Here is an 18160-nt window from a genome sequence, read left to right as displayed (position 1 = left end):
AGTTATGCATAATGAAGGACATGGCCGCTTTAAGTGGCTTGTTTCCACAACCAGGCTTCATGCAGCCCTCCTCAGCTCCACCTCTTTGCCCATTTTGGATTAGTGTAAAAAATCAAAGCCAAGGCGTAATGAGGCGTCTTCTTTACGGCCTTCTTTACGTCTGTGCAGGACTTGGAGTGTAAAGTGGTTGTTAAACGCGGATAACTTCAGTGTGTCCCTCAACCTCTGAAGTCACTTGTAGTCAAGGAGCTGAGGCAGGCTCTCACATGTCAGGCTGATGGGTAATAATTATTAATGAAGAACATCTGCCTGTGGGTGTTGTACCTCTCCGGAGAGGTGCTGCACACTTGAATGCTTACACATGCCGATGCAGGGGCACATCCGCCTCGTTGGAAATGCAATACATTCAATAGACTTTAATTAGAATCCAACGCTTGGGCCGTCGACGACACGGCAACGATCGAATGTCCGCATCGACAAGAGACTTAAATGAAGGCCGCTGACCTTTTACATGAACAGGAAGCAAAGTAATCCCCACCTAATCTCCACTAAAACCAAGTTGGTGATTATTAAATGCAAGAGTTCTCACAGCCATACTGTGTGTCCTTGTGGAGCAAACCTCTTAAGATCATTAGCATGAAGAACTATCCTTAGAGTGTAAGCTCGCTTGTGTGTTTGAAGTTGTATAATCAGTTCAGTCATGCGGCGACTCAATTTTCTAGCCATTTTGGGTCTGAATAATGGAGTACAGCGTTGTTCGGGCGTGATGTGTCATTCTTTAAGTGAATCTTTGGCTCTCCTTCGTTGTTCCGTTCACCGCTGCTGGTCAAGTCGCCGTGATGTGATGCATTTTATCCACCATCCGTCTTTGTGTTCCCTTGTGTTTTTGTAATTGTACATCAAGCCTTTAGAAATTTTGTTTTTTGGAAGCGAGACCCAGGGTGAATAACAAATCCAAGAATGGAAAGTCAATACTCGTGTCCTTGAGTTGTTTTTTTTTTTTTTTTTCTGGCAAAGATTCTGGAGGTGTCTTCGCACAGAATGCAAAGTGAAGCTTTAACATGATTACATATAAAGTCAATGCAAAGACGTGAACAAACACAAAAGACTTGCAAGACTTGTTCGTGTGAGTCGGACATAATTCATCTTGAGTGAACACTTTGTGCTCTTCCCAAAGCGTTATCGCTCCACGTCTGGAACTTACGGTACAGTAGCTTGTATGTTTGGGGCAAAATAAACATGAACTGCAAAAACACTTCTTGGGTCAAATTTACTCAGATAAATCAAGTTGAAATTCTTCATGTTGTGTCTGAACGCACATTTACAGGTTCCCATTTAGCCAATGCAGTAATCTGCATCAAAAGATCTCTAGGTTAAAAATTGGATGCATTTGTTTAGAAACTGCATCTTCTTTAGACATCTACGTTGTATAGCATTTAAATTATTATATTAGGTCATAACTGTGTTGAAACATTAGCTAAAAACTTTCTCCTTTCAACCTGATTTAGCCTAGTTTTCCCGATTTTCCCTTTAAGGTAGCTTTAAGGTTTGTAAAATCATTTTAATCTGCACTGTCCGACAGCATCATATATTCTGTATCAACTTGTTCCAGCTCTTCATTGAAGTGTTATGATGTTCACACTGAGTGAAACAGTCAAACACAAGACTGCATGTTTTTTATGGCATCATTTTATTAACATTTCCCCAAATTTCAGCCATATTTGGTTTCTTTGGAAACAAAACTATGTTCTGTGGCTTTGAACGAAGCAAACAGTTTGTAACGAATATGGTTGAAGAGATTAATCTGAATATCTTTTGACCTGCAAATAACCAAAACCATGCTTACTGAAAAGTTAGCATCCTCGATTGGAAGTTACTTTCAAATGTTAACCCATCTTTGACTTTGAATACTTTTATTTGAAGCAGAACTACATGTAACAGTTGTTTTAATGTCATTTAAATGAATATAGTTCAATGTCAAGCTAGTTGTAAGTAGACTGTTGAAATATAGTCACTGGAATGCTTTTGAAAGTACACTTATGCATATCCTAGAAGCTTTAAAACATTAACTTTTCAACCATATTTAGCCTTGTTTTAATCTCATTTGACCTTGAAACAAGCAGAACCATGTTTACGGTACTTCAGCTAACGATACGCTTACAATACTTCAGCCTTTACATGTTACAAACACATGAATGCAAACTGAGAAAGTGTTAGCCCAGAAAATGTCGTCTTATATCTTCCTTCTGGAAACTACTTGAGTTACTCCTCAAGCAACTTTTTAATCGCAACTCTAATCTTTGCAGCGCTGAGCTCCGACGAGCGAGCGGGATCCTATGGCAGGTATCGAGGGACGTTAAACCATTATACAATAATGAATCCAGCCTCACATAATTACTGCAGCATGCAGCAACGGCCTACAAGATATTCCAGCATGTGTCTTTTGTGTTAGATGAAGAGAGGTGTGTGTGTGGTGTTTGGGGGATTGTGAGGAGGGTTATTTGTGTCAGCATGCCCTCGCTGTCCTCGCAAAGGTGCTGGGAGACAGATAAGGAAAATGGCCGCACCCTATTCCTGTGACTGAATGCATCGAGCCATCCTCATCATTAAAACTCAGTCAACATTTTTTTTTTTTTTTGTTAATAAATCATGGCGTTTCCAAGATGGACAGACATGAGGAAATGAATGGCACTGTAGACCTCTGGAAGGACGCAGAAAATGAAGTGAAGAGGACAAAAATGACAGCAGGAACCTTTTCCCAGCACAGCGAGATACTGTCCTGGCTTGACGTGTCCATCAGAGAGAAAGTGAAAAGGACAAGAGGGCGACATTATCATCAGTAGCTGAAGCAGTCGAATGAGTGAAATTAGCTCAAAAACAGAGAAGCACAACCTTATAGATCAAACTACGTTACCCTGTTTACTACCTGGATTAATGTTTTTATGATATATTATCAACTTAAGAGAAAATAAGTCTGACTGACTCATTTTTCTTTCTTTTTTTTGAATCTATCATCTTTGCTGAGAAGTGGGTCAGACTCTATGAGATTAAGAATAATGATGCACGGTGAAGGAAAAGTATTTCTAACTCTAATATAATGAAAAATGAGAATAGCACGACAATACGATGGTCTCAAGATGAAATGTAACACCTCCCTGTGAATCTTCCCCGTCCCCGTGTGTGAAACTATCCCATTATCCCCCCGCTCATTATGTGAATGTGGGATAATGGAGCAGAGACGATGGGAAAATGGTCTGAGTCACAGCTTCAAAAAGCGTGATATTAATGAAATCTCGAAATGTAGGCTGTCAAAAAAAAAAGAATAGGAAGATCTTTATTAAGCATTTATCGTGAGATTAATGCTTGTTTATGGACAGCATGCTTGAAGCGTTATCTTCACATGCAATCTAAAAACAAAACAGAAATATACGCTCATGTGCACCCAAAAGGCCAAAAAAAATATCATGGTTTTTCCTGTATTCAGTAAGCAATCACTTCCTAGAAGAAGAAAAATACCACCTCATCTTTGTGTCATTTTCTGTACCCTTTCAAACCAGCACACATCTCTTGCAGCTTTTTGCACGGGGGGGGGGGGAGAGGGATTCCTCTATTTGTGAAACCCTCTCAGCCCTGAAGAATAAGTACTTTATTCTCTGCCTAAGCACAGTGGAATACACAATGACTCATTTTTCAGGCTGGCTATTGTCAGCCTCGGAAAAATACAGAGAGCGACTGGTGCCCGGATGTTTCAAGCACACAGCCTGCGACAAACATCGACGTATCATCAAAGAGACAGTAATGTGTTGAGTTGTCAAATGAAAAGATACAAACTGACAGACAATAGACTAATTGATGATTTTGGTTATTAAAGACACATTTTCCGAGTTCTAATCCTGTTTCTCTTTTAATTATTCAGATATTGTGTGAAAAAAAAGGCTGTTCTGCTCGAAAAACTAGCTTGTATGTGTCAGCTTGGATTTCGGTTAAGCTGAATATGTAAAAATGCCGCCTTCAAGTCGAAATCCAGGGCGCCAGCCTTTTCTGTATGCTCTGTTTAAATGTTAGCTCTACTCTAGAGGGGAGGGTTACTCCAAATAACCTTTGCTGTCATCGTGCCAACCTCGCTCAGCAATTTATTTATGAGTTTATGAACAGTAAACAGTGAGTATGTTATTGATGATATAAAACTAAAAACAGTAATGCCCCGTTTTCTGTGAATGCTTCGCACAAGTGAAGCGCAAGAATTGCAAACTCCACCACTAAAAAAATACTTTATAGATTTAAAAAAAACGAATAGTCTCGAAAACAGTTCATACTTTGCATATTTGCCATCCTCTGTGGTAGAGGCACACCCAGCTTGAGGAATGGAGGGCCCCATTGTTAGAGGCCTGCACTGTATTACATTACTCCGTTTATTTGCCTAGTGGCTGCTCTCTGACCCGCAGGGCAGCGGCTGCGCTGACAAATGAATGGCCTTCCTCTGTCACACCTGGTCACAATATGTCTGTTCAGCAGCCTATGGAGTCTATACGCCATACACACACAACTCCAAGTAAAAACAGAGAGAGAGAAAGTTATCCTTCACGGCCGAGTGTCATGGGAGATGAGGAAAAGTGCAAACACCCGGAGCATCCGCCGCCCAAATGTGCCATCAGCGGTCTGCCGTCCTCGCTCAGACAAAGACGTGAAATATGAGTGTGTAAGATGAGCAGAGAGATAATGGTGACCTCAGGAATAAAAGAGTTATTTTTCCAACTCAAGAGAATGAGATTATGGATATAGTGATGAATGTTGCTCTTTAACAGCCTCTTCTATTATCCGTTAATTACAGAACAAGTCGGGTGTGAAATTGCCCGACCGGCTCTGTGTGGCCCGCTTTACTTTCAAGTGATCTTGTTTATTCTTCAGATATTAAGCTAATGGGTTAAAATTGATTTCAGTTTAAACAATTTGAATGTGTTGATATCAAGGCTGATTTTCATTGCTTTATGTGGGGACACAGTGTCTGACCATGAAACACCTGCTTGCTGTCATCAATTTGTTCCAGGTCTCTGCTGTGATATTGGACGTGGTGCATGAAGTATTTTTCATATTATCCTATAATTCAGAAGCGGAGCGACCACAGGGGGAAAAGGGGGTGACCGCCTTGGGGCCCACGCTCAGTAGGGGCCCCACTGGGGACGTAGCACGTGACCCAACTGGGCAGTTCAGCAGGAATAGTAGAGTTTAACTCTCTGAACTTCTTCTATTCATTCTCTATGCTAGTTCTTACCACTATGGATGTAATCCCACCTCTGACCACAATGTGGGTTATAATGGCAGAGTTGCGCTGTCCATATTTCGGGTCATTGACTCCGCAGGAAGTGAAGACTGCAGAAGCAGCAATTCAAAGTTTTTGACTAACTTTGCTGAAAACTTTAGCCAAAATATGAGATATTCATATCTTCTTATGTTTGTGGTGAATGAAACTCGCAAGACGAAGTTACAGCCGCATGGCATGGACGAGGTCAGACTATCCAACATCACTTTGCTGTGCGTTGAGCTCGACATAAACATTGACAAAGACAAAGTGGTTGGCAGGTTTGCCACCATGAAGGAGAAGAGGATGAAGTTTTTAAAAGGGACCGTGACATGCACAAATTTTGTTAACCTGTTCAGATTATTTTGCTCTATGGAGGATAGTAGAATACTCTAAGTGTATGGGCTACACTAAACTACAGCTGGCTGAGCAGGGACGACTCAATTGGTGAAAGAAATGTCCATAATTAGTCTTTATTAACTTAAATTTTGGTCAGTCAGAACGTGAGCTTAATCTGTTGTTTAACTTCATGTTTACGGCATCTGGGCACTTGTCTGTGTGTGTATTTGAATGAATAGACCTTGTATAGTGTTGTAGACCGCCATGTCTATTTTATGTTTATGTTATTCCCATGTAAGAGAGACATGGTACTGAGACAGTGCACAATCGGCAGAGGTGCTGAACTTCTAGTCAATCAATGCCCGTGGAGCGCTGCATGCTTTGAATGCGACCGGCAACCTGTTATCTTCTTTTGTTCTTAAGAACAAGCTTGTCTGGCAAAGTGGCTTCACTGTATGTTTTCTTAGACATAGGCTTGCTTGGCTCAATGATTGACAGTTTGTGTTTATGGATAGGATATATCAGCTATTTTACAGTTGTGAATTTTAAAATGACTTTATCAGAAAGGCCCCTTGAGAATTCTCTGCCCCCTCTCGGTGCTGAGAGTCTTGCGCCGCCTCTGCTATCATTACTACATTATTTCTTATAATGAACATTAGTGTAATTACCATAAATCAACCAGCTCACCACACAGATGACTGACAGCCTCTACTCTGATTTATACATTGAATGCTACTGGCGCTATGCTCACATGCCCTTGAAGGTCCAGTGTGTAGGATTTATTGGCATAAAGCAACTAACTGAATACTCTCTAGAGTCAGTGTTTGGTTTGTCCATTCTGGGCTGCTGTAGAAACATGGAGGTGCAGCATGGTGGGTTATGTGGAAGAGACCTGCTCCCTGTGTAGATATAAAGGGCTCAAATCCAACGATTTTTATTTTCAGGTGATTATACACCAATTAAAACATACTTATGAATATTATATTCCATTTCTACCAAGTCTATTCAGCTAGATGCCACTAAATTCTACACACTGCACCATTAAAAGTGCATTATGAAGGGATTTCTTAATGGCCATGAACAGGAGGAATGATTACAGCAAGAAAAACTAAATGTGTAAACATTCATTTGGGCCCCTGACTATTGTTTTAGGACAGACGTGAAAAATTGTGGACTTCTAAATCATAGGCTTCCTCCTTTTTCTACAAGTTAAATACAGAAGATGTGATGAAACTAATGACTTTGGCTGTTGAGTAACTACTAAAGTAATGTAATTTCTTCCTTAATTAGTAATATGTAATGCCTAATTGATTAAACTTCTCAAGCAACTTGCCTAAATTACATGTGAAGCAGCTCGGGAATAAAGAGAAAAGCTTCATTTGGTGCTGGTGAAATTGATTTGTTGACAAGTGAACGAGTAGAGCACTTAAGCATTTTGGAGTCCAAATGAGAAAAACATTTATTTTGGCAACTGTTTATCTGAAAGTTTGTGTTTTCATGAGGTACAAATTGAGCAGCTGATTAAGTTGAAAAGAACAAGGACAATAAAAGCTGGTGGAGAGTGTTTATGTCATTGATAAGGCCGATATGTAACTGCAGTTCACTGACAGTTCCCTCTTTGTTTGCGATAAGATGGTTCAGTTATTTTCAGCTGTTGCACATTTTTTCTTTCATAATGCTGTTTTCTGTTTGTATTCTTAAACTAATTCATCGTGGCTCTCCTGTCTGCTTTTTATAGTGTTCTCAGACTTTATTTTGTTTATTTTAATTTCAAATTTAAACTGACCCTCACATACTACATCTATCTGAGGGATGTAAATACCACTGGCAATTATAATTATATTCTGCAGGAACTCAGTACCAGAACTTGTTACTGTTGTGGTCTAATGGACTAATCTGCCACAGGAGAAATACTACCTGCCTGTATGACATCCCTAATTGATCCTTATCCTGTTTGTTTTCTGTTATTCTGTTCAGTAATGCCTCTTTCTGTCATTTTATTTCTGTTATTCTTAGCATTCCTGCACAACAGCCAACAGCAGTAAAAAATCGTTAAACATGAACATTTATAAATCCAGTGAAAAGAAAACTCACACTTAAATTCTTCTCATTATTGATGTTGTTAAAGCATAAGGCTGGGGTTATTCTATTTTTTTTTTGTTATTGTCACTGTATCTCATGAAAAAACCAAAACCAGCGATGCATTAATCCATCATTCGATATTTCTCAGCCCTGTCTGTGGCCCTCAGGCCATTCCTTCTTTCTGAAGATGTCGATCTTAAAAATGGGGTCACAAATACATAGTTTCATATTCAAAAAACAAGTAATTCATTTCCTAAAACAGATGGATGCTATTTTTAGCTGTGGATGCTGTACTGTATGTGTGTAGAGCTGCAACGATTAGTCGATTATTCAATTAGTCAGTAGACAGAAAATTAATCTGCAACTATTTTGCTAGTCCAGTAATTGTTTTTTAAGCAAATATGCCAAATGTCAGCTGGTTTCAGCCTCTTACATATGATGATTTAATGATTTTCTTCGTCATACAACTGACTAAGACATCACCTTCGACTCTGGGGAATTATAACAGACATTTTTCCTTATTTTCTGACATTTCATAGACAAAATAAAATAATTGTCAGATTAACTGACAATGAAAATTGCAGCTCTGTATGTGTGATTGGCTCTAAGTTAACTACATTGCGTACATTCATGATAGTAAAGGAACATGCTACCTGGTGCAATGATGTGATTCATTGACGTTTTTGGATAATGGAGCTCTATTGTACAGATGAATAAGATATATCAGGCTTTAGATGCACAGACAAAACTTGTTAGAGGGTTAATTTCTTGTTGGTTTGAGTCTTTTGATGGTAAGTAAAGTAAGAAAAATACAGAATATCACCTGACTTTCCCTTTAAATGCATGCATATACAAGAGAGGCTGATTACACACCAGCTGTGCTTCAGATTTTTGCGTCTGTTTGCTTGTAGGTTGAAAAAAAAGTATGAAATGAGATATAAAAGCTCTAGAAAATCTTCCCCTTTAACTTTCTCGCGAAGGCAGATGGTGCAACACTCTAAAAGTAGCACCCTTAATCAATCATCATACACTTGATAAGCAGATTCACACTCAATCTGTTAATAAAATGCGATATAAGGTGGAAAACGTGCCACGGAATCCAGTGAAATTCCCTTAAATGACTGCAAGCAGTTGGCAGCCACTGTATTACGAGCCACATGTCAACCTCTGGCAGCGTTGGACTGGCCGACCCCGGAGGTGAGGAAGCCCAGCTGAGGCAGCGTGGCGGAGGGAGTCAAACGCACGGCACATTTAACAGGAATCAAACAGCAGCCGGTGTTGCTTTTTCTACTTTCTGATCCGAGTGCGTGAACAGAATGCCTTTAATGTTTCAGACTGATATGTTCAGATTAGCGAGCATAAACACAGGAGAGGAGCATTATAATGCGTATTTGCATTTCCGCTGGTAATTAGAGGAGGTGCACTCACTTATTTGCTTTTATCCTTAATGTATGCATCACCGGTGCGTTTCCTGCTGTGTAGTTCAGAATAATTGATTGAATAATCGAAGCTCCAACATACTGTATGTCGCTAAAATGCTTTTTAAATACTGTTTCTTCTCTATTTATATTTATAGTATTCTCGTCATGTTATCTCTCTTCTAATACACTTACCATTTTTAATGAGCTGGCCTTAAAAGAGTTAAAAAAAATTGGCCTTATTAACTCTGTGTGGATGCTATAATTTCCCAGAACAGATTTCCAGATATCTCTTTGCCAACTATAGTGAAAACTGGAAAAAAAACCTTAAAAAATATGTTGTGTTTTATGAAATAAATTGCACCATTAAAACAAAAATCCTTCTCCTTATGTCTTAGAAATAAGTTTTTAGAAACAGTTTTAAAATTCTTACTTGTATTATGCAGAGTTTGAACAGAATTGTTCCATATCATGCTTAAATTATATACTATATGTAATAGCCTATTCAATGAGTAATGACCGATATTAGTTTGTGCATGTTGGCAGTAACTGTTGCCCGGCAACAGCTGCTGTAAGCAGGAGAAGATAGATGAGCGCTGAGAGAAAGTAAACTAGTAAACTTATGAATGTCAGAGGAGACCGGGTGCATAGACGAGTGGAGGACTTCTCATTATCTGGAATGTACCTCATGGAGAGATAAGAATATCACAGTGAGATGAGAGTTACGTTCCGGTCAAAGGATAATTTTCTGTCAATTTAACAAGCAAGCTGCTCGCTTAATACGGCACTAAGAGGCTTTCTTGTTTGTCAGATTTGTTATGATTGTTACAAAGGAGTGAAGTGATTAGCCGTGGTATGTATGTGTGTTTACACTATTACTCGTTACCGTTTTTGAGCAACACTGCTAATAAAACCTGTCAAGGACACCAGCAGGAGCCCACAAATTGTTACACAATTTACAGAGATTTTCACCATTCCAGCACCAAAATCAAAGCTGAAGACTTGTCTGTTTGCAGCTGCCTTTTATTAAATCAAATTTGAGACATTTGATGAATATCTTACACTGCACTGTAACTTTTATTCTTGTATTTTATCTCTTTTATTCTATTTTAGCTTATCTTCATTTCCTATTCTCTTAACTCTTAAATAAACTCTTAATTAATTGTATCTAAATGTCCTTTTATAATGTGTTTCTTTTGCACTTTGTCTCAATGCTTTTGATGTTTTATGCAAAGCACTTCAACTTGCCTTATTGTCAAAATGTGCTGTACAAATAAACGTTTTTGGTAAACTTAATAATGATGCTCTCAAATAACAAGCATTAGCGCTACATCTCCCACCCAGCAATGATGATGGTCTATTTTTAAGCAGCAGCAAAAAAGCAGCTACCATATACTACTACTACTTTTGCTGATCTCCACCTATCGATGTTGCATAACATAATTCATATTTGGAAGACAGAACACTGTCCACTGCAAGCTTAAAAGGTGGCTTGGAAAAGCAACTAATATCACATCATTTTTGACAATTAATGATGGAATTACTATAAAGTTACCGCTTTTTCACGTGCACATGAGTAATAATTGCTGTAGATATTTGATATTCCGGTTAATATTATTTTCATCATCAGTAAAAGGGTGTTTGGTCTACTGATTATTCTGACTATAGGATTGTATTGTGTGGAATGAGATACGTCTGAAGCACTATTGTTATCATTGGAACGCATGCAAACAAATTATACTGTATATTTTGCCCCAGTATAGTTGAGAATATACCCTCATGCAAGTCAAAAGACTAAAACTTAAAAAACATGTGTTTGTTTTGAAACTACAGAGCTTAAAATAAGTGTCAAATATAACCTCAAATAATATGAAAATTGTTAATTAGGAAAAGACAAGTGACATTTACTTCAAATAAGTCAAACATCCTTGCATAGTCAGCACTAGATAATCCAATTCATATTCAAAACAAGTCAGACTAGATTTTAAATCAAAATATAACATCATCTCACTTATTTAGAAATTTTCTAGAGTGTAAATTTTGTTCATACATCTGAGAAAATTCTGAGTATAAAAAAAAATCTGTCCGTACGAGTGGTTCTTGCACATCAGGCTCATTGCGTTTTGGCTAACGAGGTCATCTGTTCATTTCTCACTTCTAATTATAATAGCATGGTGGTGGTAGTTTCAGCGTTCACGCCTGTTTGCTGCTCATTACTTATTACTCATTATCGTGTTTCAGTGCTGCAGTTTCCGGAGTGTGAGATCTTCTCTCTTGGATTATCTCGGAGGTGCTCTCTTCTTTCTTAATTCAGCCGTGGCGACTATCACTGCTAATTAGGTTATTTTTCAATGTCTTCTAAAAGTAAGTAAAGTTTCTTTTTCCCCTCAGTGTCGCCCTTGAGGCTGCTAAGTAGAGCATCATTCACAAGCTACCTACAGGCAAAGCTAACGATAAAACTAGTGATAGTGATAGTATTTACAAGAAAAGACTGCTAATTCTTACTTTAATCAATGGTGCGAAATGAACGGCTTGCTTAGACATAGCCTGGACAAATGTGCACGGACACAAACACACACACAGCCACACATAGAACAAATATCTGCAGGGGACAGGATGATCTAATATGTGACTTTGGAGAGGATGAGGATGGAGGTGGAGGGGTGTGTGTGTGGAGGGGGTGGGGGGGGGTGGGCTGTGTCAGAGTTAAAGGTGGAGCCCTTCCTTTCAAGTTGAGGTTAAAAGCCTCCGAGGCAGTGACCTTGGATTTAAAGGTCCCCAGGCGGGGCTCATAAACAGGTGTTAGAACAGCTGTAATAGAACAGTTCCTGGCTACGGTGTGTCACCGGCTGGGGGATGGATGAAGTGAGCAGTGAGGGGACAGTAGAATAGCGGTGGGTTGGTTTCGGACCACCATGATTGCCCACAGGGACAGGGAGTGTACATTCCTTCACGCTAATGGGGTTATTTGGCTAATAGGAGTGGAAAATCCTTGAGCAGATTTGTTTTAAAGGACAGGTTCATAATGTTCACAAGTCTCCAGTTCTTAGATCTTTACACTGGCTTCCTGTCTGTCAAAGAATTGGTTTAGAAAATACTGCTGTTGGTTTATAAAGCACTCAGTGGTTTAGGGCCGAAATACATTTCTGATCTGCTGCTACGTATCTAGACCTCTCAGGTTGTCTGGGATTGGTCTGCTTTCTGTCCCCAGAGTCAAAACTAAACATGAAGAAGCAGCGTTCAGTTTTTATGCTCCACATATCTGGAACAAACTCCCAGAAAACTGCAGGTCTGCTGCAAATCACAGCTGAAGACTTTCCTGTTTGTCGCCGCTTTTAATTAAACCAAATCTGAATGTTCATATCTTACACTGCACTGTAACTTTTATTCTCCTGTTTTATCTGTCTTATTCTATTTTAGCTTCTTTTTTATTTCCAAATTTAACATTTTAATTGTATTTAAATGTCTCTTTACATTGCCTTATGTTGCTTTTATATTCTGTCTTGATGCCTTTTATGCTCTGTGTAAAACACTTTGAATTGCCTTGTTGTTGGAATGTGCTATACAAATAAACTTGCCTTGTTAATACTGGTCATTATAAGATTGTTTTCAATGTAAGTGATGGGGGACAAAATCCACAGTTGTAATGTAAAAGTTTATCTGAAGCTTATATGAAACTTCAGCAGTCAGTCAAATCAAGTGGATATCTTCCAAAGTTACAGTCTTTTTTAGTGCAGACTTCCCTCTTTGTCTTTTCCCCAGACGGTGGTTCCCTGTTGAGCTGCGGTGGAAGTAGAGACGGATCCAGGTTGCCAGCAGAAGTAGCCAAGTCGCGGTGGCAGCTCACTTGTAAACCCGCATATAGCACTGTACTTTTTGTTGCTTTATGACACTTTTGCAAAGAAATATGTCCGACATATTCCATAAAAGCAATTATATGAAAATATAGTCCTCATGCGCCATTAAAATACAGGTTATAATCTACCACTAAGGTTATAATCAGCAAAGTTTAGTCCGGTTTTTACAGATGGCTCTTCACTGTGGTGTGAGCTGTGCCATTATCATCAGCTGCTCTACAAAGAAACTGACACAAAACAGAAAATGAAAGTCGCAAACCTCTGCTAAATGAAATCTTTTTTACTTTCATAAATCTCCATTAAATCCTCATGTTTTCAGTCACATTCTGACCAACCAGGTAGCACTAAAGGCCGAGTGATCTACCTACATGCAACACAAACCAGCCGCCTGATTCATAACAAAAAGAAGGAAACTGGTACTAAAAAGACTGTAAAGGTGGAAGATATCAACTGGATTTGACTAAATCAGATGACTGAAGCTTCATATTAGCTTGAGATAAACTCCATGCAATAAATTTTTGCATGGAAAAAGGACTCTGCAGGGCTGTACTTGGGCTTACTTTATGAGGTTTTAGCACTGGTGCCAAGAGGATGAAGCTTTCAGTAGCACAAAGAACATTTTAGTAGCACACACAGGTGGACTGTTAACCCTTACATACTTCATATCCTCAGCCTTCATAGTATGGAGTGGGTCATTTTTGATCCTGCTCAAGTATCCCTTTATGATTAGTCCCTGCACCACATTTTGAACCGAAATTGTATTTTGCATCCATAGATATCTTTTCAGTCATTAATAAATGGGTGATTAATCCTTCGTTAATGTTTCAGAGAGCAGAGTAGTAGCACAGTGTTTTTCTTTAGGTTTGACACCATTCGTTTATAGAGAAAATACATTCACAATCACACTTTATTATGATCTCATGTTATCTAAAACAGGAGAACAAAACAGCCATAATTATTTCTATGAATTATATTGAAAGTGAAGGATGCAAAAACATTTTTGAATGGTAGCTTTCATTATAACCATTAAACCATCAATCAGCAGTGCCTGTGAACCAAACGCCCTCCTTCTCTGTCAATTGTACACAATCCACTCTGCATGGAGTGTATTAGTCATTAAACAGCAAGCTGGTTTGCAAATTTCAAACAAACGAAACTGAAAAAAAAAACCCTGATTTTTGCAGGTCTTTTTTGTTGTGCAGAAGTTGCATCTCCTTCTCTTTTGTCCTCTTGTGGCAATAAACTGTGGGGCTGCGGCTGCTGCGGCTGGCGTGTGGGGAAGGTGGTGTCGCCTTTGCATGAGAGAAGTCACAATGACCTTTCCTCCATTTTCTCTATGTTGTCCTCTTCCTCTTACTTTCTCTTCCACCCACTGTCTCCTTTTTCATCTCGGATTGACAGAGCCACCAAATCACTCCTTCCACTCCACCAAATAGGTGAAATAGGCACTCAGGTACTTTCTTATAGTCCTGTGAGAGCTGCCCTCCATTACAGGGTGAATTATAGTGGACAACCACTATGTTGGTTGCCTGTTGTAGTTGATGGGTTTGATTTGTTACTTTCTATAGGCTTGTTTACAGGTGCAGATGCCCACCTGGGTGGGAATTCTGATAAGTGTGACAATGGACACATTGTTAAGGGAACATGGCCAGTTCTTGTGACAGTGTCAAGATCCCCGTTGAGCTCTGTCCCCAGTGTCCCAGTGACAAAAAATCTATAGTTTCACTGTTTCAAGATTCATCATAATAAGCCTTTACCTTGATTTGAACCCATATAGTGACTTAAAAATCCCTGTGAATAAATACAGGTCAAATTTGACCTGGAATACCCTCTATGTGCAAACATTTATACCAGCTGCACAAAAATAAACAATTTTGAAATATATCAATTTTTGTAATATATCCTGGGCCACTTTAAGAACAGTCATGAAATTTCAGGTTTAAAGGATGTCATTTGGAAAAAAAAAGGAGTGTTCCCCTCCTGACTGAAGTGAGCCAATGTCCTTCACAACTAGCCTACAGTGCCAGGGGCCTGAATGATGGAGAGACACAGTCATCATCTTGAACAAAGTGGCTCAAAAGTAGGCCAAGTTAGCCAATAACAAGTTAGCCACAACACTCACAATAATGAGTGTTGTGGTCAATTCAACTGCTTCACTGTCTATCTTCTGCTCCGCTGAGCTCTGTGTGTGTGGAGCGGCAGCCCCGCCCATGGTGAAACAGGGGAGAGGAGACAAACTCATAAACAAATGACCATAAATGGCCGGAAAACGCAGTAGAAAGTCACACTGAGCTGAAATGAGTGCACACAAATTAGGTAGATAACATAAATAAACATGGTCTCTCTACTGCGTTTTGCTGTCATTTATGGTCGTGCCTCTCTCCTCTGCTCTCTGTTTAGCTCTCCACACACACATCACACTCAGCGGAGCAGAGGAGAGACAGTGAACCAGGTGAAGTACTTAAGTTTAGGACAACTACACTCATTACGTTACTGTAAGTGCAAAAGGGAGGATCATCTTATAATCACGGTCTTCTTATATTTGGGTCAATAGGGTAATGTGTCTTTCGCCGTTTTTTACAGATATGATCCAGCACAGATATATATTTCTCTTCACACAGGATAACTTTTAATAGCATGTGCGATCAAAAATGTCACACTGTACAGCCCTGCTGTGGATTTTGTCCCTTATCACTTTTAATGACCATTATGGGCCGAGGAATGATTAAAGCAAGAAAGACCTGTTTCAATGTTCAGTTGGGCAGCTGAGTATTGTTTTATGAAAGACTTCAAAAATTGTGAACCTATCCTTTAAAGTGCAGAGCAATTACTGCTAACATGGAGCGCTTTATCTCTGTTGGCTGGACTTTTATATTTGAATGTTTTACACATACTGTAGTTGTGCTCATCTCCGTCTCTGAGAGCCAGCAATGGTAGCACTTAGTTGCCAAAATTTAATGTCAATATTTAATCTCTTTAAATGTGACTGTTTTAATGCCATTTAAAATCTTTAGCAGAACGGCTTTTTACAGCTAGGGAACAATACAAATATTGTGAAAATATTGTGAACTCTGTATAATGTCGCCTCCCGAATGCTGAGCCGACTGTGTCATTACACTCCTACTGTAGTAAGCAGTTTTGAATGTCAGTTCACACACTGTGCTTTGCATACTGATAGTAAAAGTTCACTCACTCAGCTCAGCGATGCTGCCCACCCGCGTTGCGAGCAGCGACTGCTCCAGCGTGCGGAGCTCGGCCTGGGAGTAGCCGTGACCCTCGCTGCCTCTCCCCGAGCGCTGCTGATCCCGGTGCAGGTTCAAACTCTCCGGCAGGCTCAGCACACCTGTAGACAACACAGAGCAAAGGTCAAAAGGTCACAAACAGAAAAAGCAATTTATGTGTCTTCTTTTAAGTAGGGATTTTTCAGTTTCCGGTTTTTGCTGATGTCAAATGAAACACTGAAATATGTAAGAGAGCAGGGCAACTCACAGATCAGCACTTTCAGTTAAATATTCAAAACAGGGTTGGTAAGCTGGATGATAAAAGCACATTCATTTCACATGCAGCAGCCAGTGAGCAAACATTTGTTTACACGATTAAACAAGGAAACAAAGTCGCAGGTTAATAGCATACATCTTAATTTTTATGTGAAAACATCCCAGCTGGCATCATGAATATTAACTCGGACTGAACATGTTGAACGGGATGCTGATTTATTTTGTCTCCAGTGATGTTACATGCTTCTTAGTACATAATTCTAGCAGAATCGCTCATCATATTTCAAATAAATTGTGAATTTTGAGCCCTCTTGTAGTACCATATGACCCTCAACTTGGCTTTCTGCCCGACACGTAGCCTAGTTTGTAGCTTGAACTCTAATTGAGCAAATTAGGCTGCAAGCCACATTCGTTACTTCAAAGCTGTGAATTCAAAGAGCAACCTTGAACACAAGCAGTGTTGGGATGTCTTTTTTCCCTTTTGCGTTACATCTTGTTGTGATAACAGGTGTGCACTGTTTTTTTTCTGCATACAAGGTGCAGCAGAGGTTTAATCCATTTGGGTGCAGCTACTGCAGCCTGGTTGTTGTTTAGTTGTGGAGAATAGCTTGTGACAGATGGGATATTGCTTGTTTTTTTTTTTTTGCTACAGGAAAATGAAAAGAAACACCCTGCCGAGTGCTAATCCTAATGACACAGTGCAAGGGGATATGCCGTTTCTCAACAAACAGTAATTACAACACAGAGGAACTTAGTCAATTTGTCTGTTTGATGACAGCACCATAAGACAAAAGACCCACGCACCGGACACAGTGCAGCAGGCTCATGAGTCTCATTTTATAGGAATTTTCCCTCTATGAGCTCTCCAGCTCCAGATTCTTCCCACCATGTCCTGCCCAGGAATTCCAGTATTCCCCCATCAGAGACCCGCTCCCTCTTCTTCCCACAGCCTTTCCAGGAGGTCAGTTTTTTTTTTTTTAGAGCCTCCAATAATTATTATAGCAGTCTTTTCCATTGCTGTTTTACCACTGACCTGTATTGATGGAGCAGCTGGTATCAGGGTGTGTCTCAAATAGAATTCCTCAAGAAAAATATGCGGTGTGTTGAGGAAAAATCAATGGTTTTGGTCTGCAGTGTAGTTGCATTTTTATATTAGAGTGGAAAGATTCCCCTGAAAGCATAAATCTGGATGAAAAGAGAAGGTTTTTTAGACATCTAACCATAGTTTCAACAGCATTTCAGTAACTATATTTCAAGGTGTAGGGAGGAGCTGCTTCACACTGAAATATAATCATTTAAATGCTCCTGAACTGGTTTTCTGTAACCTAGACATATAAAATGCATTTCATTAAGCCACGTAACCAGTTAATCTTCACATCTACATGTCTTCAAATCACAAAATAAGTGCTTGCAGGGTCTCCAAATGTAAGTACCTTTTTATGCCTTAATTCACAAGTTAATAGAGAGATGACAGGAAATGATGGGAGAGAGAGATGAGGAATGACATGCAACAAAGATACCCAGACAGAGTGAAACTGGGGATGTTGCAGTTCATGGTCAGCACCATAGCCAGAGCCAGATTTCCCTGGGGCAGGAGCAAGAATGTAAACATAAGAAGAAGGTCCTTTGACCAAATGCAACTTTCTTTGTTGCGTTAGTCCAGATTGG

At 39.5% G+C, this 18160-nt stretch overlaps 1 protein-coding gene across 1 annotated transcript in view; it reads right to left on the bottom strand.

The window, feature by feature from the left end:
* LOC137175722 (ankyrin repeat and BTB/POZ domain-containing protein 3-A) overlaps positions 1-18160 on the bottom strand; it is a 199405-nt gene that overhangs the window by 50947 nt on the left and 130298 nt on the right. Inside the window, exon 2 of the mRNA XM_067581550.1 lies at positions 16189-16338. Coding sequence (XP_067437651.1) covers positions 16189-16338 — 150 coding nt within the window. The remainder of the gene's footprint in view (positions 1-16188; positions 16339-18160) is intronic.

This window comes from Thunnus thynnus, chromosome 23 (genome assembly GCF_963924715.1).
Source record: "Thunnus thynnus chromosome 23, fThuThy2.1, whole genome shotgun sequence".
NCBI lineage: Eukaryota > Metazoa > Chordata > Actinopteri > Scombriformes > Scombridae > Thunnus > Thunnus thynnus.
This window is presented reverse-complemented; position numbering and strand designations above follow the sequence as displayed.